Source organism: Melozone crissalis, unplaced genomic scaffold, assembly GCF_028551555.1.
Source record: "Melozone crissalis strain CALT ecotype California unplaced genomic scaffold, PUWL_Pcris_2 ptg000012l_1, whole genome shotgun sequence".
NCBI lineage: Eukaryota > Metazoa > Chordata > Aves > Passeriformes > Passerellidae > Melozone > Melozone crissalis.
Genome location: NW_026535790.1, coordinates 15,176,678 through 15,196,306, shown reverse-complemented (window position 1 = coordinate 15,196,306; position 19,629 = coordinate 15,176,678). Strand labels below are relative to the sequence as shown.

At 57.1% G+C, this 19,629-nt stretch overlaps 4 protein-coding genes and 2 non-coding genes across 6 annotated transcripts in view; 3 read left to right on the top strand and 3 right to left on the bottom strand.

Annotated features, from left to right (window-relative positions):
• ZNF598 (zinc finger protein 598, E3 ubiquitin ligase) overlaps positions 1–19,629 on the top strand; it is a 181,614-nt gene that overhangs the window by 57,276 nt on the left and 104,709 nt on the right. The window lies entirely within an intron of this gene.
• On the bottom strand, positions 628–11,579 carry TBL3 (transducin beta like 3). The gene is made up of 22 exons (XM_054271056.1): positions 11,520–11,579; positions 11,332–11,383; positions 11,162–11,257; positions 10,905–10,952; positions 9,822–9,963; positions 9,624–9,708; positions 9,017–9,184; positions 8,568–8,643; positions 8,342–8,438; positions 6,008–6,204; positions 5,580–5,721; positions 5,186–5,244; positions 4,349–4,452; positions 3,838–3,988; positions 3,498–3,728; positions 3,275–3,345; positions 2,731–2,887; positions 2,323–2,381; positions 1,989–2,092; positions 1,765–1,836; positions 1,339–1,497; positions 628–778 (listed from the first exon to the last, which is right to left on the bottom strand). The coding sequence occupies exons 1-22, from the start codon at positions 11,567–11,569 to the stop codon at positions 666–668; spliced, it is 2,433 nt and encodes an 810-aa protein (XP_054127031.1). The 5' UTR covers positions 11,570–11,579; the 3' UTR covers positions 628–665.
• LOC128934056 (small nucleolar RNA ACA64) lies at positions 12,233–12,357 on the bottom strand. The gene has a single exon (XR_008482816.1). It is a non-coding gene; the product is annotated as a small nucleolar RNA ACA64 (small nucleolar RNA).
• On the top strand, positions 12,870–15,738 carry RPS2 (ribosomal protein S2). Its single transcript, XM_054271065.1, has 7 exons — positions 12,870–13,028; positions 13,141–13,230; positions 13,642–13,749; positions 14,294–14,467; positions 14,807–14,966; positions 15,347–15,438; positions 15,618–15,738. The coding sequence occupies exons 1-7, from the start codon at positions 12,873–12,875 to the stop codon at positions 15,696–15,698; spliced, it is 861 nt and encodes a 286-aa protein (XP_054127040.1). The 5' UTR covers positions 12,870–12,872; the 3' UTR covers positions 15,699–15,738.
• LOC128934054 (small nucleolar RNA SNORA64/SNORA10 family) lies at positions 15,110–15,247 on the top strand. The gene has a single exon (XR_008482814.1). It is a non-coding gene; the product is annotated as a small nucleolar RNA SNORA64/SNORA10 family (small nucleolar RNA).
• NDUFB10 (NADH:ubiquinone oxidoreductase subunit B10) lies at positions 16,006–17,871 on the bottom strand. Its single transcript, XM_054271071.1, has 4 exons — positions 17,671–17,871; positions 16,674–16,812; positions 16,302–16,441; positions 16,006–16,198 (listed from the first exon to the last, which is right to left on the bottom strand). The coding sequence occupies exons 1-4, from the start codon at positions 17,816–17,818 to the stop codon at positions 16,074–16,076; spliced, it is 552 nt and encodes a 183-aa protein (XP_054127046.1). The 5' UTR covers positions 17,819–17,871; the 3' UTR covers positions 16,006–16,073.

Here is a 19,629-nt window from a genome sequence, read left to right as displayed (position 1 = left end):
ACAAAACATTCCTCTTCCCAGGGGACTGGCTAGTTACTGAAACAACAATTCTAATCCTCAACTCATTAGCTAGAAATGAGTTAGAAAAAGAGTTACAGGAAAATCAAGACTTTTCTCTACACTAATGGCTTTAATTGTACTTATTCTCCCAGGTACCTGTTAATATTTTTATAAAGAAATTGTGAGCTGTTTGTGTTGTTTGAATTTTATACATTTTTGTCTATGAAGCAAAATGCATGTAAATATCTCTGAAGCCTGCTTGTTTTATGCTTTAAAATTTTGCTGTTTGGGGAATTTAAATTGTCCTTCTCTTCCTCCCAGGTGCTAAATTTTGGGTGGGCACAGGTGAGACCCCTGCCTTGGTCCAGGCTGCTTTGCCCAAGCAAGATCCCAGCTCCATGAACACTTTAAATCCCAACTGCTCATTGGGATTTTGCCTTTTTAAAATCCCAAACTACCTGCTGTTTGTGAGTCTGAAAATTCAGGTTGTGAAAACACAAACCCCAGCTTGGCCAAAGAAATTACCTTTTCCTTTCATTCATTCCTGAGGAGACTGAATGTTAGACTTGGCTTAGAAATGAAAACATTTATTATAAAATACAGGAACTACAAATCCTGGTGGGAAAGAGCTCTTTGGAAAGAGCAATTGGTGGGAGGAGGGAGGGTCACAGAGTCCCCTGGTCCTGCTGGGCCACATCTGCCAGCCTCATGTTGTGCCACATGAACTCGATGAAGGTGGAGGCCTGGAGCAGGCGGCTCAGCCTCTGGAGGTGGCGCTCTGCAGGGAGGGGAGATGGGCTCAGGGCATGGGGGAGACACCAGAACCCTGCCCTCGATTGTGGAGCCAGGCTGGGAGAGCTGGGAATGCCCAGCCTGGACAGGGGAACACTCCAGGGAGCCATCCAGGGCCTGAAGGGGCTCCAGGAGAGCTGCAGAGGGACTGGGGACAAGGATGGAGGGACAGGACACAGGGAATGGCTCCCAGTGCCAGAGGGCAGGCATGGATGGGATACTGGGAATGAGGAATTGTTCCCTGGCAGGGTGGGCAGGCCCTGGCACAGGTGCCCAGAGCAGCTGGGGCTGCCCCTGGATCCCTGGCAGTGCCCAAGGCCAGGCTGGACATTGAGGCTTGGGATGGGGATCCCACCCTGGGATGGTGGTTTGGGATGGGGATCCCACCCTGGGATGGTGGCTGAGGATGAGGATCCCACCCTGGGATGGTGGAAGGAAGGTGTCCCTGCCATGGCAGGGGTGGATTACCTGACCTGCCCCTTCCACCCCAAACCATTCCATGATCCCTGACCCAAGCCAGCCCCTCCTGTCCCCACAGAGCCTCACCTGTGTAGGGCAGCAGGGACTCCACAGCAGATTTGATTCCTGAGAACTGCAGGAGGGTGTCGGGGGCCTCGTGCCTCAGCAGGGTCTCCATGACAGCCTGGGCCTCGTGGCAGTTCCTGGAGTTGGTGTTCCACGTCACCAGGAAGGCCAGCACGGCCTCTGTGGGGGGAAGGAAGCCTGGCCAGGCTGGCACACAGCACAGCCCACACTGAAAACATCCCTGGGCTCTCACTGAGGTCCCACCAGGGACATTCCCCATCCCTGCAAGTGCCAAGTCCTGCTCTACTCAAGGTGTCCCTGCCCACGACAGAGGGTGGAACTGAACACTCTCCCAACCCAAACCATGCCAGGATTGCAGGATTCTAATTTCAGTGACAGAAAAGCCTCTGACCTGGACGCTTTCAGCACTTCAGCTGTGCCACAAACCTTTCTGATCCTTGCGGAGCCGAACAATGTTCTCCTCCAGGTGCCTCCTCCCCTCGGGCTCCCTGAGGATGGCTGGGGAGAGAAACCACAGCAGGGGCACCCTGGTGACGGCACTCAGGGAAAACTCAGGATTTCAGAGTAATTATTGCCCTGAGCTGGCTGGAAGGGGCGTCCAGGAAAGGAGGGAGGGCAGGAAATGCCCTCAGAGCACGCTCTGGACTCACCCTTGACCACGGTCAGCACCGTGTGCGGCCGGTCCAGGGAGATGGCCAGGCCCAGAGCTTTGAGGAACCTCTTCTCATGGAGAAGGTTGGAAAGCTCTTGCTCTCTGGAAAACAAATCAGGAGTGAGAGTGAGACAAATCTTCAGGTGCTGAGAAAACCAAAACCACAGAAAAAGCAGCAGATTTGGAAATAAAAGTTAAGGAGTTTGTGGCGCTCATCAATAAACGCCCTCACTCCAATATTGGGATCAGGTGGAGCTGGATGGCTCCAGGTGGGGACAGTTCCACTGCACAGCTTGCCTTTCACAGCTCTTCATGACACAAGATCAACTCACTTCATAATCTGCTCCTCCTGTTTAGCCTGTGCTTCTTTCTCCTCAATTTCAGTCACATCCTGTTAAAAAAAAAAAACAGGATCAAACTTTATCAAATCCTGCTTTAATACAGAAGGGTTTTGATTTGGCCATCAGGTGATGTGGGACCAGTTTCTGCAGCAAAATCTTGTGGTCAAGTAATTTAAATGTTAAATTTCCAACTTCCCTCCAAAGTTCCAGTGCTGGGGCCCATCTGCTGCTCTGGGGACATACAGAATGGCCAAAAAATACCCTGAACCCCAAGATCAGCCTTGCTGACCTAATTTCAAACTGCAGACAAGGAGAACACATGAAAAACAAGCCACTGGGACCCTGAGCTCTCCAATCACCCTGATTATTAACCCAGGGAGGAGGCAGCCCCTGCTGTACCTGCCACAGGGTGATGCAGGAGTCACTGGAGGCTGTCACGACCATGTCATCCTTCTTGTTGGAGTGAAGGCCCCAGATTTTGTCCTCATGACCATCCAGTGTTTTTACACACTCATTTGTTTTAATTGTCCAGAGTTTTAAGAGACCATCAGATCCACTTTTGGAAGAGAAACACAACAGAAAGATTCACTGGACAGATCCATTCTTGCTCTGTCCCACCTCAAATACCAGATGGACTTGAATGAATTGAACAAATATCCCAATTCCTTCCAAATTGGAGCAGAGTTAACCAAAAATGTGGAGGGCAAGATGCACCCTTGGCTTTGTCACTGAGTTCGTCCCAACCCAGCAATGCCACAGCAGCCACGTGGAACCCATGGGACACCTGGAGAGCAGGAATATTAAAATAACCTCTACAGAAAGCCTGGCCTAAACAGGGCATCTTCCTATAAACCTGTCCAAAGATTCTTTGGACACAGGAGTGTTTCCTCTTGGTGCTGCTGATGGGCTCAGACATTCCCTGACTCTGGAATCAGGCACAAACCTGCTGAGCAGCTGAGCCCCTCGGCTCACAAAGATGATCTTCAGCACTGAGGCATCGTGGCCTTCAAAGGTCTGCAAAACACAAAGGGAGCTCAGCGGTGCCAGGCCTCTGGAGAGACCCCAAAGGATCCCAGTTACTCCCAAAGCCCAAAGCTCCAAGTTTTGGAAGGATCCTTGAGGAACCCCAAGGTTTTGCCCAGGGCAAGAGGCAAAGCTCTCATCACCTTCAGACAGCTGAAATCCCGAAGTCCCCAAAGCTTGAGGGTCCCATCGGCCGAGGAGGTGGCCAGGACCTGGTCCACAGGGGAGAACTGCACGCACCAGATGCCACGTTTGTGCCCAGAGAACACCCCCAGCAGGGAGCAGTCGGAGCAGGACCAGAGCTTGGCCAGCCTGTCCTGCGAGCCCGTGGCCAGCAGCTTGTCATTGGGGGACACTGCCACGCTGTTGATGTCCTGGGGAAGCCACAAGAGGAGGAGGAGGAGGAAGAGGAAGAGGGTCAGGCCTGGCTGTGAGACATTGAACAAACAGGCTGAAGCACTGAGAGATCAGCTGGAGCTGTACCTTGTCATGGCCCCTCTCAGTGACCCTGGCATGGAGGGGCTCTGGGCTGGAGATCAAGGCTGCTTTAGCTTTGGAAGTGAGGGATTCCGGGATGTTCCAGATCTTGATGGTGCAGTCCTGGCTGCTGGTCACTACAAAGCTCTCCTTCATCCTGAGAGCAGTGAAAGCATCAAGGGCAGGGAAACAACTCCGTGGTTTCTCCTCCCTGACTGGGATCCCCACACTCAGCCACTGCTCGGTGTGGGAAATGGTTTCATGGCTTTCCAAACTATTTCAGAAGGATTCCCCCATTTCTGGGAGTGCCCAGGGCCAGGCCGGACAGGGGAAGTGTCCCTGCCCATGGCAGGGGTGGCACTGATGACACCTGAGGCCCCTTCCCACCCAAACCACCCCACGATCCCTTCCCAGCCGGGCACCAGGAGAAGCTGGGAGCAGGGCTGAGGAGCAGCACAGCTGGGAGGGGACAGCACCCCCAGGACATTCCCCTCCCTCCCTGCCCAGCGTGTGTTACCTGGAGCAGGCGACAGCGCCCACGCCGTGGGCATGGCCCAGGCCCTGTGCCACACAGGCGACCCTGCCAGCCCTGCCCATGCGCCACAGCCGCACGCTTCTGTCCTGGGGGGACACAAAAGCCTCAGCTGGCTGGGGACAGCAGCTCCCTGAGCTTCCACCTCATCCCTGAGCCCCGCTGGTGTCTGCTGCTCCAGCCTGAACCTCACAGCAACATCAGCTCTGCGGCTCCAGCATGGAGGGTTATCGCTGGTTCTCTCAGAGCTTTGGGTTTGGGTCTGTCAGGGCTCTTGGCACCTTTTCACAGAATCACAGAATTTCTAGGTTGGAAGAGACCTTTAAGACCATCGAGTCCAGCCCATGTTCTAACACCTCAACTAGATCATGGCACCAAGTGCCACATCCAGTCTTTGTTTAAATACATCGAGGGATGGTGACTCCACCACCTCCCTGGGTAGATGATTCCGGTGTCTGAGCACTCTTTCTGTGAAAAACTTCCTCCTTAATTCTAGCCTGTACCTCCCTTGGCGCAGCTTGAGACTGTGTCCTCTTGTTGTTTCCCTCATCAATCTCACACTAACAGCTTTTCTGAACTCTAACAGTTCAGACCAGGATGTTTGGAGAAGGAAATATCTCCTTCAGGCCAATAAAATAAAATACGACCAATTTTCCCAGGGACAATGTTAAAAAGGGATAGGGGGAGAACCTCTTTGGGGCATGCAGCAGACAGGGATTGTATGAACAAAAAGCCCTTTCTGGAGTTCCTAAAACAACATAATTTTCCCCACAGGGATCACTAGGAATGAAGAGTTTCATTAAATGGAGAACAGTGACACACCTTGGCACAGCTGACAAACATCAGGCCTTTCCTGAAGACATCCAAAGCCAGGATTGTTTCTAAAGAGAAGAAATAAAAGCTGGTGGGTGCAGAGCAGTGCTGAGATGGGACAACAGAAAGGGGGGAGTTAATGAGCCCAGTGCTTAATGAGCCCAGTTAATGAGCCAGGGAACAGGTCTGGGACACGCCTGGTCCCTGAGGACTGAGCCTGTCACACACCTGCACCTTCAGCTCCAGTTTAAACTGATCTCACTGCCAGGGACAGGGACAAAGGGACACATCCTCTCCCCACACAACTCCCAAACCTGCTGTGGTGCTGCTCCACCAAGAACTCAAGGATTCCTCTCCACCAGAGCTCCAGGAGAAGCTGGACAAAGGCAGGGCTGTCACCCACCTGTGTGCCCGTACAGGATCTGGCAGTGGGACGTTGCCAGCTCAAACACTTTCAGCTGGGGGCTGTTCGTGGCCACCACGATGTGAGAGTCACCAGGGCCCAGGAACTTCACATCCAGCACCTCCTCGTTGTATCCTGCGAGCTGCAACAGCCCAAGAGGGAAATGGAGCTGAAGGGGAGGTGGGAGTGGCTGCTTTTCATTTCACACTGTCTGTAACTTCTACACACAGGAGGCATTTCTGGCTAAGTCTGTTCTGCTTTCTCCCTCCTGTGCTGGTCTCTGGGCAACATTCCCCCGGAGCAGTGGAATTCCCTGCCCATGGAACAATCCCAGACCAGGCTGGAGCCAGGGGTGCCCTCGGTGCCTCTGCCAGAGCACAGCTGGTCCTGGAGCAGGGACAGAGGGACAGGGCGGCTGGGGCTGTCACCTGCTTCCTGAGCTGCAGGCTCTGAGCATCATAGAGCAGGATGTTGTGCTCCATGGACACGGTGAGGATCTCGTTCCTGGCGGGCACAAACTGGCACTGGGAGAGGCTGCGCTCGCTGGGCTCCTCCTGCAGCGCGAAGGGCACGGCCTGGCTGTGCACACAGGCACCCGAGGCTGCCTCCCACACCCTCAAAATGCCTGAAAGAACAGGAAAAAAACAGGACAAACCATGGCAGAGCCACTGCTTCACACAGGGAACAGACAGCAGAAACCATGGCAGAGCCACTGCTTCACACAGGGAACAGACAGGACAAACCATGGCAGAGCCACTGCTTCACACAGGGAACAGGAGAAACCATGGCAGGACCACTGCTTCACACAGGGGACAGACAGCAGAAACCATGGCAGAGCCACTGCTTCACACAGGGAACAGACAGCAGAAACCATGGCAGAGCCACTGCTTCACACAGGGGACAGCAGAAACCATGGCAGAGCCACTGCTTCACACAGGGAACAGACAGCAGAAACCATGGCAGAGCCACTGCTTCACACAGGGAACAGACAGCAGAAACCATGGCAGGACCACTGCTTCACACAGGGGACAGACAGCAGAAACCATGGCAGAGCCACTGCTTCACACAGGGAACAGACAGCAGAAACCATGGCAGGACCACTGCTTCACACAGGGGACAGACAGCAGAAACCATGGCAGAGCCACTGCTTCACACAGGGGACAGCATAAACCATGGCAGAGCCACTGCTTCACACAGGGGACAGACAGCAGAAACCATGGCAGAGCCACTGCTTCACACAGGGGACAGCATAAACCATGGCAGAGCCACTGCTTCACACAGGGAACAGGAGAAACCATGGCAGAGCCACTGCTTCACACAGGAGACAGACAGCAGAAACCATGGCAGAGCCACTGCTTCACACAGGGAACAGACAGCAGAAACCATGGCAGAGCCACTGCTTCACACAGGGAAGAGGAGAAACCATGGCAGAGCCACTGCTTCACACAGGGGACAGACAGCATAAACCATGGCAGAGCCACTGCTTCACACAGGGAACAGACAGCATAAACCATGGCAGAGCCACTGCTTCACACAGGGAACAGACAGCAGAAACCATGGCAGAGCCACTGCTTCACACAGGGAACAGACAGGACAAACCATGGCAGAGCCACTGCTTCACACAGGGGACAGCATAAACCATGGCAGAGCCACTGCTTCACACAGGGGACAGCATAAACCATGGCAGAGCCACTGCTTCACACAGGGAACAGGAGAAACCATGGCAGAGCCACTGCTTCACACAGGGGACAGACAGCATAAACCATGGCAGAGCCACTGCTTCACACAGGGAACAGACAGCAGAAACCATGGCAGAGCCACTGCTTCACACAGGGGACAGACAGCAGAAACCATGGCAGAGCCACTGCTTCACACAGGGAACAGACAGGACAAACCATGGCAGAGCCACTGCTTCACACAGGGGACAGCATAAACCATGGCAGAGCCACTGCTTCACACAGGGGACAGCATAAACCATGGCAGAGCCACTGCTTCACACAGGGAACAGGAGAAACCATGGCAGAGCCACTGCTTCACACAGGGAACAGGAGAAACCATGGCAGAGCCACTGCTTCACACAGGGGACAGCATAAACCATGGCAGAGCCACTGCTTCACACAGGGAACAGACAGGACAAACCATGGCAGAGCCACTGCTTCACACAGGGGACAGCATAAACCATGGCAGAGCCACTGCTTCACACAGGGGACAGCATAAACCATGGCAGAGCCACTGCTTCACACAGGGAACAGACAGCATAAACCATGGCAGAGCCACTGCTTCACACAGGGAACAGACAGGACAAACCATGGCAGAGCCACTGCTTCACACAGGGGACAGCATAAACCATGGCAGAGCCACTGCTTCACACAGGGGACAGACAGGACAAACCATGGCAGAGCCACTGCTTCACACAGGGGACAGACAGCAGAAACCATGGCAGAGCCACTGCTTCACACAGTGCATGTCCAGGGAACACCATCCAAAGCACAGTGGGAAAAGCCACCCAGCTCCAAGGCAAGACTGGGCAGGATGCAGTGGCTGGAAAAGCCTCAAGGTTTTGGTTGTTCAGTCAAACTCATCGAGTTTGAAAATAGAGATAAATGTGTTTGAGGGTAATTGGATCTGTGCCTGTTCCATCCTGCTCACCCACCCTGCCCAAGCAGCTCAGGAGCAGGCTCTGCTCTCCTGCCATGGAGAACACACAGCCTGGGAACAACAGCAGTGAAGTGACTCAAGTGCCACCCTTCAGTGTCACTCACCTTTGCTGCCAGCTGTGACAAAGTGCAGCCCTTGATTCTTCACACCCAGCTGAGAGAAATCTCCCTCTTTAGGCAACAGCACAGCAGCTTCCACGGTCTGCAGGAGTCAGAGAGGCACAGACTGAGCTGAAAACCCCTGGGAAGGGGGAGAAACCTGATTTCACAGCATGCAGACCCTGAAGAGGGAGACCATGGCCTCAAAGGAAGGGACAAAGAGCATTTTCACCTCATAGACAGGGACGGTTCGTTTGCTCTGCCTGCTCTCCAGGTCCCACACCATGCAGATCTTGTCACGGCCAGAGCTGCAAATGCAAAGCTCAGTTTTAGTGCTGAACCCGTCCAGCTTGGCTCTGGGTGCAAATGTGGCACTGTGGGAGCTCAACACCTCTCTGCAGAGGCCGTGGGACAGAGAGCAGCAGCATTCCCTGTGCCAGCACAGGATATTCCCAGGAACACAGGCAGGTGGGATGGGGCTGGGAGCAGCCTGGCACAGTGGAAGCGTCCCTGCCCATGGCAGGGTGGCACTGGATGGGCTTTAAGGTCCCTTCCACCCCAAACCATTCCATGGTTCCAACGCACACGCACTGAGCACCTGCACCACCCCTTCCCCTCAGAGCAGAACCCAGCCAGGCCCTGCAGGAGTGGATGGAAGGAGGTGCAGCCCTGCCAGGATACCTGAGGAGGCTGTTCCCATCTGCAAAGGCCAGCGAGGTGACAGCACTGAAGTGTCCCTCCAGCACTGCCACACACCTGCTGCTGCTCAGGTCCCAGATGCGGATCTTGTAATCGATGGAGGAGGAGAAGAGCTGCAGGCGGGAGATGTCGGGGTGGAACTGCACCAGGCTGGGCAGGAGCAGAGAACAGCACAGGAATAAACCCCAGCCTTTGAATCATGCACATCCCAGAGCAGCCTTTGAATCATGCACATCCCAGAGCAGCCTTTACATCATGCACATCCCACAGCAGCACAGCTTGGGTGGGCTCGCAGCATCCTGGCCTAGTGGGAGGTGTCCCTGCCCAACGATTCTGTGAGAATTCTGTGAAACAATTCCGCGAAAATTCTGTGAAAGAATTCCACGAAAATTCTGTGAAAGAATTCCACGAAAATTCTTGACCAGACTGTTTCCTCTCTGGGCACAGTCAGCCATAACCCTGCTCTTAAACAGCAGGAAGAGCCCAGAACCTGCTGGGAATTTGCCTTCCTGCTGCATTAACTCCAGAACTGCACCTCAATCTCAATATCCCAGCGCAGCAGGGACTGACAAACAGCACAGCTCCTTACTGTACCACTCCAGAGGATCCCTTCAGGTTGTGTGTGCAGTAGTGTTTGATCATGTCCCAGACCTTGATGGTGCTGTCACAGCCACCTGGAAGAGAAGGACACCTGAGCTCTGCAGGACAGAGCCGTGGGAGCTGCAGGCTGGACACGGCCCCGAGGCTCCCCAGGAGCAGGACAGCCCTGGGACGGGGTGGCTCGTACCTGTGGCCAGCAGGGTGGCCGTGGGGTCGAAGGCCATGGTGGCCACGGGCGCGGTGTGCACGGCTCGCCAGCTGCGCTCACACCTGGGCTCCCTCCAGCGCCAGCGGCGCAGCAGCAGCGCCCTGCTGCCTGTCACCAGCACCTGGGGACATGGGGACAGCCTGAGACACAGATAACAGCACTGCCTGGGGACATGGGGACAGCCTGAGACACGGGTAACAGCGCCCTGCTGCCTGTCACCAGCACCTGGGGACATGGGGACAGCCTGAGACACAGATAACAGCACTGCCTGGGGACATGGGAACAGCCTGAGACACGGGTAACAGCGCCCTGCTGCCTGTCACCAGCACCTGGGGACATGGGGACAGCCTGAGACACAGATAACAGCACTGCCTGGGGACATGGGGACAGCCTGAGACACGGGTAACAGCGCCCTGCTGCCTGTCACCAGCACCTGGGGACATGGGGACAGCCTGAGACACAGATAACAGCACTGCCTGGGGACATGGGGACAGCCTGAGACACGGGTAACAGCGCCCTGCTGCCTGTCACCAGCACCTGGGGACATGGGGACAGCCTGAGACACAGATAACAGCACTGCCTGGGGACATGGGGACAGCCTGAGACACGGGTAACAGCGCCCTGCTGCCTGTCACCAGCACCTGGGGACATGGGGACAGCCTGAGACACGGGTAACAGCGCCCTGCTGCCTGTCACCAGCACCTGGGGACATGGGGACAAGGGACAGCCTGAGCACAGGATGGGTTTGGGCTCCTGTCAGTGCCACACAGCACAGGGAGCTGCTGGGGAGCTCAGGCTCTGGGCAGTGCTCAGTGTGAGCCAGGGCTCTGAGTGTGAGCCACAGGTGTGAGTGTGAGCCACAGCCCTGAGTGTGAGCCACAGCTCCCAGGGGACCTCAGGAAGCACACAGAGCATGGAACAGACCCATGGAACATCCCCAGCTGGAAGGGATGCACAAGGATCATCGAGTCCAAGCCCTGGCCCTACATACGCACCCCAAAATTCCCCCCATTCCTGGCTCAGCCCGTCCCAGGCTGCTCACAGCCCCCAGCACAAACCCACCTCGTCATCAGGGCTCAGCACGAAGGCTGTGACATCCTCTTCCTCATCCTGGGAAAACAGAGGGGAAATGCCACAGCTGAGCCATCCCTGCAGGGATCTCCGAGCTCCCTTCTCCAAGGGCTCTGCTGATCACCCCAACCCTGTGTTTGGTTCATTCCCGCTTCCCTGCGCTCCTCACTCCCGGGAGCTTTGTATCCACAGAGAGAAACCCCCCCGGGCTCCTCGCAAGCCGCCCAGGAGAGGCGGATCCCGGTCACCTGCTGGAGGCTGTGCAGCAGCGCTCCCGTTTCCACATCGATCACGTTGACTTTGCTCCCGCAGGGGCAGAACATGAACTTCCCATCGCGGCTGATCTGGAGAAAGGGATGGGGAACGTTAGAGCCGGGAGGCGCGACATGCCGGGATGTCCCTCCAGAGCCGGGGTTACCTGGATTCGCCCTCCTTTGTAGAACGGCTCGATCTTCCGCGTCGCGGCGTAGCTGGAAGGGAAAGAGACGCGCCGGGAGGCTCCGTTAAAGCGGAGCGGCGGCGGCCCGGGGGCTCCGGTCCCTGCCCAGCCCAGCCCGGTCCCTCGCTCGCCCTCGCAGCCCCAGCCCGGTCCCGCGGGTCCCTCACTTGCTCTTGAAGCGCACGGGAGCGGCGGCGGCCGGGTCCGTGTCCGCCATGGCCGCGGCCCACGTGCTTCCGGTCACCACTTCCGGGAAGTGAGGGAACACTTCCGGTCCCTCAGTGACGTAAGCGAGGGCGCCACCGGCACCACGTGGGGAGCGCTCCGGAGAACGGGATGAGAATTCCCGGTTCCTCCGGGACAGCGGCCACGGCCCGGCCCCGCAGAACGGGATGAGAATTCCCGGTTCCTCCGGGACAGCGGCCACGGCCCGGCCCCGCAGAACGGGATAAGAGTTCCCGGTTCCCCCGGGACAGCGGCCACAGCCCGGCCCCTGCGCTGCATTTCTCCGCCATCCGGAGCGTTCTCCAGCACAACCGCCCCTCCCCGCCCCAAGGAGCGTAAAGTTGAACTCCCTGAACACAGAGTAAAGTAGAACTTTGGACAATTAGAATGAAGAGAGACGCTCCATCTTTTAATAATTTCATCTTTTATTGCACATCAAAATACAAAACCGAATCGTTCCCAGCTGTGACTCCCGTCCATCACGGCAGCTCCGTGCTCTTCACAGCTCCTCCGGGGACGGGATCGCCTGAAGGGTCAGCCCAGCACAGCCCGTGGCGGGGCCGCGCTCCCAGCGCCCAGGAACGGCACCTGGATCAGGGAACAAAGCTCAGACACCGCCCCACAGCCCCGCGGTGCCGGTACCGCCGGGCACGGCGCTTATGGGAACATGGGTTTCATTCCCCACACACAGCCGTGGGCAATAAGCTTAATGTTCCCGATGCTCTGGGCGCCGTTATCTCACCCGGGGCCACCGCAGACCCCGAATGATTTTCAGACCGCGCCGGGCGCTACCGCGGCCCCCGGAGCACCTTCCCGGGCCGCTCCCTGCCCCCGCTGCGGCTCGGGCAGCACCATTCCCATTTCCCAGCAGTTTTACAGCGGCTGAAGGCGCAGGGGAGGAGGAAGGCGCGGCAGTGCCCTCAATCCCGCCCGCACCCGCAGCTCCTCACCGCAGCTCCTCACCTGTGACCGCCGCGCCGCGCTCTGCGCGCTCCGCCCGTGCGCACCCCAACACCCCGGGCGCCGCGCCCGCCCCGCGCTCTGTATAAATAGCAACAACCTGCCCGTTCCAGCCCGAGGTTATTTCTCATCCAGCGCGCAGGGCCCGCTGGCGCGGCTCTCGCGAGATGCCCGCGTAGTATAAATAGCGCGCGGTGCCGCGACGCGGCCTTCTACGCTGAGGGATCACGTAAGTATGGCGGGAGCGGCGGCGGCGGCACCGCGCGGCCCGGCCCGGCATCCGGCCCCATCCGCGCCCGCCGCCGCCCGCCTGACGTCCCGCTTTGTTCCAGCAAATGGCGGACGACGCCGGTGCTGCGGGAGGAGCGGGAGCGGCCCGCGGGGGCTTCCGCGGTGGATTCGGGACCGGGCTGCGGGGCCGCGGCCGCGGCCGCGGGAGAGGCCGTGGGAGAGGCCGCGGAGCCCGCGGAGGGAAAGCCGAGGATAAGGAGGTGAGTGGGGAGCGGGGACGGGGCCGCTGCCAGCCCCCGGGATGGGGCAGCAGAGCCGGGCCCCGGCCGGTGATGGCACCTGGTGACTTTTGTCCGTGGGTTTCTCTGCCAGTGGATTCCCGTCACCAAACTCGGCCGCCTGGTCAAGGATATGAAGATCAAGTCTCTTGAGGAGATATATCTCTTCTCGCTTCCCATCAAGGTGAGTTGCTGTGGACATGGAAGTGGTGGGTCAGGGAGATGCTCCAAGAGGGGGGAGCCAGGCAGGGAGAGCAGGGGTTGTTCACCTGGGGAAGGGAAGGTTCTGGGGACACCTCAGAGCCTAAAGGGGCTCCAGTAGAGCTGGAGAGGGACCTAGAATGGGATATTGGGAAGGAAGTGTTTCTTGTAAAAGTGGTGAGGCCCTGGCACAGATTCCCAGAGAAGCTGTGGCTGTCCCTGAATCCCTGGAAGTGTCCAAGGCCAGGTTGGATGGGGCTTGGAGCACCCTGGGATAGTGGTAGATGTCCCTGCCCTTGGGAGGGGGTTGGATAAGCTGATCTTTGAGGTCCCCCACAACCCAAACCATCCCAGGATTCCGTGATTCCTGTGTGCTCAGTGCTGACTCTTGCAGGAGTCGGAGATCATCGATTTCTTCCTGGGCTCCTCGCTGAAGGATGAGGTGCTGAAGATTATGCCTGTGCAGAAACAGACCCGTGCTGGGCAGCGCACCAGGTTCAAGGTAATCCCCTTTTTCTGGATCCTCCTGCTCACAACTTCCCTTTCTGCACTTTCAGAGCCATTTTAATCACTCTAGATTTCTTCTACTGTCACATCTAGCATAAAAGTATTTTATTGTGAGGACCATTAGTAATTCGTTAAATGTATTAACTTTAAAACATTGCTGATGTGTGCAGGTGTTTCTTGAAGCAACACTGGCCCAAAAAGTTGGGCTGCAAGACTTGGAAACTTTTAAACAAACTCTGCTGGCACTGCAAAATTCAGTTGTTCTTGCACAGCGGTGCAAGTGGGTTTTCAGGGAGAAGTTTTGGGTATAAGCAGGGAATGCTGTTGTGAAGTCATGGGGAGTTCTGACCATAGTGAGGCTGCAGCAAGGAATTGAGTTCTAGTGCCTGGCTGGTTCTGCCTGCAGGATGAACTCTGAGGGGAGAAACGGGTTTTGAGAGCTGTGTGTGAGGTTTGGGGGTGAGCTGTGAGTTCCTGCTGGGCACACACCACCATGCATAGCCCTGGCTGGAGCACTGAAAACTCCTCTTGTGCTGCAGGCCTTTGTCGCCATCGGGGACTACAACGGCCACGTGGGGCTGGGGGTGAAGTGCTCCAAGGAGGTGGCCACGGCCATCCGCGGGGCCATCATCCTGGCCAAGCTGTCCATCGTGCCCGTGCGGCGCGGCTACTGGGGCAACAAGATCGGGAAGCCACACACGGTGCCCTGCAAGGTGAGAGTCCTGCTCGCCTGGCTCTGGGGCTGCTCAGGGCTGTGCTCTGGGGCTGACCCCACTGTGTCCCTCTGCTCTGGGGCTGACCCCGCTGTGTCCCTCTGCTCGGGGCTGACCCCACTGTGTCCCTCTGCTCGGGGCTGACCCCGCTGTGTCCCTCTGCTCGGGGCTGACCCCGCTGTGTCCCTCTGCTCGGGGCTGACCCCGCTGTGTCCCTCTGCTCTGGGGCTGACCCCGCTGTGTCCCTCTGCTCGGGGCTGACCCCGCTGTGTCCCTCTGCTCTGGGGCTGACCCCGCTGTGTCCCTCTGCTCGGGGCTGACCCCGCTGTGTCCCCGCAGGTCACTGGGCGCTGTGGCTCCGTGCTGGTGCGCCTGATCCCGGCTCCCCGCGGCACCGGGATCGTGTCCGCCCCTGTCCCCAAGAAGCTGCTGATGATGGCCGGCATCGATGACTGCTACACGTCAGCGCGGGGCTGCACGGCCACCCTTGGCAACTTTGGTGAGCTCTGGGGCTGCCACAGGGCTCAGGGACAGTTCTGTCACCCATGGGGCACAGCAGCTCCATTTGTGCTGCCAGTGCAGTCAGTGCTGCTGCAGGTTCTGTCAGAGCTGGTGACAGAATTGTGGGGTTCAACACTCCTGGATCTCCCAATCTGCGCGATTGCACTTGTGTGCCGTGGTGTAATCGTCGTAACTGGAGAGAGAGAGCAACCTGAGCTTTGTTGGGTTCATCAGAGAGGCCCTCCCTGGTCTCCCTGATCCTTTCAAAGTTCTACATTTTAGTAACTGGGGGATATTTTGGAGCTGTGGGTTGATCAGCGGGGTGGTTCTGCAGCCGTTGGCGGGCACTGTGTGACAGTGTGTGACATCTCTCTGCAGCTAAAGCCACCTTCGATGCCATCTCCAAAACCTACAGCTACCTGACTCCTGACCTCTGGAAAGAGACTGTCTTCACCAAGTCTCCCTACCAGGTAAGAGCGTTTTGGTAACTTAGAGCTCAAAATTGCCCCTAAAATTCAGATTTCTGTACCCAAAGGTTTGGGAGCTATAAAGTTGAGCCACCCCAGCCCCAGTGCACATGAGGGATGGGAGTGGTGCTGAGGAACCCGTGACGGGTCTGGGGGAATAACCCCGTTGGTGTTTCTTGCAGGAGTTCACTGATCATCTGGCCAAGACCCACACCAGAGTGTCGGTGCAGAGGACCCAGGCAGCCGCTGTGGCCACCACCTAAGGGCTTTTGTAGGACAATAAAGAGCTCAGAGAACCAGGAATCCGTGCTTGGTGTGATGGGGGTTGGGGCAGGTGGGTTAAACCACCTGGGGTGGGTTGGGAAGGGCCTGGAAGCTCATCCAGTTCCACCTTCCACTGAACGATGCTGCTCCAAGCTCTGTCCTGCCTGGCCTTGGGAATTCAGGGCAGAGCAGCACACAGAATGGCTCCTGGAGGAGAGGAGGGCAAACCCCAACAATGGCAGCCCCAAGTGCCTGGAGCTGAGGGCTTGCAGATCTCTTCAAAGAATGAATACAGAGCCCAGCTGTACAGATCTGTTTATTGTGAAGGAAGCAGCATGCACTTGGATACCAGCACCACGGAGGGAGGAACTGTGTCAGGGCCGACCTGAGCCAGTGCCTGGAGGGCACGGATTTTCTGCTGCTTTCCTCTCCTCCATCATCCTGTGCTTCTGCTTCATCAGGCATGTCCGTGCATTGCCATGGTAACCCAGTTCACCGTCTGAAAAAGAAAGATGCCTGAGCAGTGCCTCCCATGAGTGTTCCACGCTGAGTGTGGGACATGATTTCAGAGCCCTTGCCCTGTGTGCTGCTGCCACACTCACATCTGTCCTGGTAGGCCTTGGTGACCTGTGCCAGCAGCTCCATCTCCTTGGCACAGTTCTGGAACTGGTTGGGCCCTTCCCTCTGCTTGCACGCAGCCACCCTTTCCCGGACTATCTCCACGATCTCCTGATCGACCATCCTGTGGGAACCACAAGGCAGAAAAGATGAACCAAGGGCTGAGGACACCCTGTGGAATGTCAGCTCTGGGATTTTCAGCATCCCGGTCCCTAATGCCACCATGCCCAGATGTGCTGCAGGGATAGCAGGACACTGATGTGCCTCAGCACCCCAGCATCCCCCAAAACGCTGCAGGGCCCAGGGCTGTGTGCTCTGCTGTGAGCTGGCTGGGGACAGTGCAGGGGCAGCCATACCTGTCCCTCCTCCACTGAGCCTCAGCCTCATAGTAGCACAGGTAGTCGCCCTCCAGGCACTGGCTCAGGTCGGGCACACGGCGGAACTTCTGGTGGTAGTAGTAGAACTTGTTCCTGTTCTGCCACCGCTCGATCCAGCCTGCAGGGACAGCCTGGTCACACACCTGGCCCCGCTCTGAGGGCAGCACAGCCCACACAGGGCTGGCACTGCCTGTGCCACCTTCCCTGGCAGCAGCAGTGGCTCCACACTGTCCAGCTCATGCCCAGCTGTGTGGCTGCCCCTCTGTGCTGTGTCCTGTGTCACTGTGTCCCTGTATCCCCTGCACACTCCCAGTGTCCAAGCCGTGTCCTGAAGTTCCTGCATCTGTCACAGTGTCCATGACATGTCTCATGTCCCTGCCCCACTACCAATATTGTATTCTTGTCTGTGTCCCATGTCTGTGCAGTGTCCCATGTCCCTGAGTGTCCTATCCAAGCTGTGTTCTTGTCTGTCCCATGTTTCAGTCTGTGCAGTGTCCCATGTCCCTGTACCCGTCCTATCCAAGCTGTGTTCTTGTCTGTCCCATGTTCCCAGGTCTGCAGTGTCCCATGTCCCTGTGTCTGTCCTATCCAAGCTGTGTTCCTGTCTGTCCTATGTCCCTGTGTCCATGCTGTGTTCTACCGTGTGTCCCCTGTCCATGTCTGCCCGTGTCCATGTTGTGTCTCATGTCACCTGCGCTGTCCCTCTGTCCAGGCGATGTATTTGTCTGTGTCCCATGTCCCTGTGTCCATGCTGTGTTCTTGTCAATGTCCCGTGTCCCTCTGTCCCTGTGTCCCGTCCCTCTACCGTTACTGACAGGACCGGTGTCCCTGTGTCCTTGCGCGTGCCCTTTGCCTGTGCAGGTGCCCGTGTCCTCACGCCTTTGCCCCGTGCCCGGTGTGCCCATCCCCCGTCCCCGCGCCGCTGCTCAGCTCCCAAGGAAGGAGGACAGGGAAGGGTATCTTGTCCCGCCGCTACCTCGGATTAAGGTGACGGGCGAGTCGAGGACATAGTTGAAGGCGCTCTGGAAGTAGTCGACGGGGTTGGGCACCGAGGTGGTCCTCTCGGAGACGGGGGTGCGGGTCGGAGGCACCTTGTACGCCTCCCAGTCGTGATCCTCCGGCATCGCGGCGGCGGCGGCGGCGAAAGATGGCGGCGACCCCTGAGGGGGCGGGAGCCCGGGAACATGGCGGCGACCCGAGGGGCCGGGCGCGGGAATATGGCGGTGGCCCCGGGGCACGCCGGGAGTTGTAGTGCGGGTGTACCTCATCCGTGAGGGGAGCCCGGCATGGGGCGGGCCGGCAGAGCCCGCAGCGGGTCCCGACTGTCCCCTCACTGCTCACAGCGTGTCCCCACTGTCCCCTCACTCCTCACAGGGCCATCCCGTCTGTCCCGTCCCTGCTCACAGGGCCATTCCGCAGCCCATGGCACAGTGCTGGGAGCAGATGGCTTTGGGATATCCCCGGCGTGGGAGACTCCACGCCCTCTGTGGGATCTGTGCTCGGTCACTGCACAGGAATAAAGTTCTGCCTCGTGTCCAGTGGAACTGTCTGAGATCGGTTCTTGCCCATGGCTCTGGTGCCATTGCCATTGGGTCCTGCACACAGGGACACCCCGGCTTGAGTGAATGGGGCTCATCCCTGGAAGGTGTCCCACCCACGGCAGGAGTTGGCACTGGATGATTTTTAAGGTCCCTTCCAATCCAAACAGCTCTGTGATTCGGAGATGCATTGTCTCAATCTCTTTTCTAGCTAGGCTCACAATCCTGGGCTGACAGACTCTCAGCCTGTGCTGGGGGTACCTGGTGCAGGTGTTCACAGCTCTGGGTGTGTGGCACCCTTTTTGGAAACTGTCCCTAATGCAGGAAACTGCCCCAATTCCTGCCGTTCACACCAGAGTTGTTCAGGAGGGAGCAGCGTAAACTGAGCCAGCAGCAAGTGACCTTTACCACACCACAACTGTCGTGTCCAACCTGCCAGGAATGAAATGAATATCGCGGCGGGTGAAGCGAGCGGCTAAATTTGTGTCTTCAGACCCATTCCCATCTCAAGTATTAATCTGGGGAGGCACCTCCTGACGGCCTCTCTCTGCTGCTACCTGGCCTGAAGACGTCCCATGGTTGGTAGAGCTCTGCTGAGTGTGCGAGGGTCGGCGAGCAGGGCTGGGTTGTGCTCCTGGTGGTGCCACAGGAATGGGGCAGAATCCTCAGAGCTCCACTCAGGCTGGAAAAGGAGCTTGGTGGAAAGCACAGCTGGGTGTTGGCACTGATCTGAGCTAGAAAGGAGCTGCAGTGGGTGCAGGACTAACCCTTTGCTGCTTGTGGTTGAGGTTTATGTGTTTATCTCTTCTCACCTGGCTTTCAAGGTGCCTGTAGAACCTGTGCATGTTCCTGTTGCCAGTTCCTCTGGGCATCCTTTCCCCTGTTTTCCTAATCCTTGGCTGTGCTTGTTTTGTGCCATTTGCCTTGATGACATGAAGCCCAGGAATTCCAAGCAGGCCTTTTTGGTGCTAGAGGATACAAAATAAATTGTTATCATTAAGAGCAGAGAAGGACAGACCTAGAAAAGAATAAACTTCTCCTTCAATGTCCTTCAGAAGAAGCTGGAGGAGGGAGTTCATGTTAAGTTTTTTATTTAAGTGACATCATTTGTCCAGAAATTTAGTAAATTCACTGACAGAGAGTAGATTTAAAAAGGGTGTTAGGAAGAAATCCTTTCCCTGTGAGGTGGGCAGGCCCTGGCACGGGTGCCCAGATCAGCTGTGGCTGCCCCTGGATCCCTGGAAGTGTTCAAGGTGAGGCTTGATGGGGCTTGGAGCACAGTGGAAGTGTCCCTGCCATGGCAGGGGTGGCACTGGATGGGTTTTGAGGTCCCTTCCGACCCAAACCATTCCAATATTCTATGTCATTTTCCATGTGCGTGACAGAAGCTTGAACAA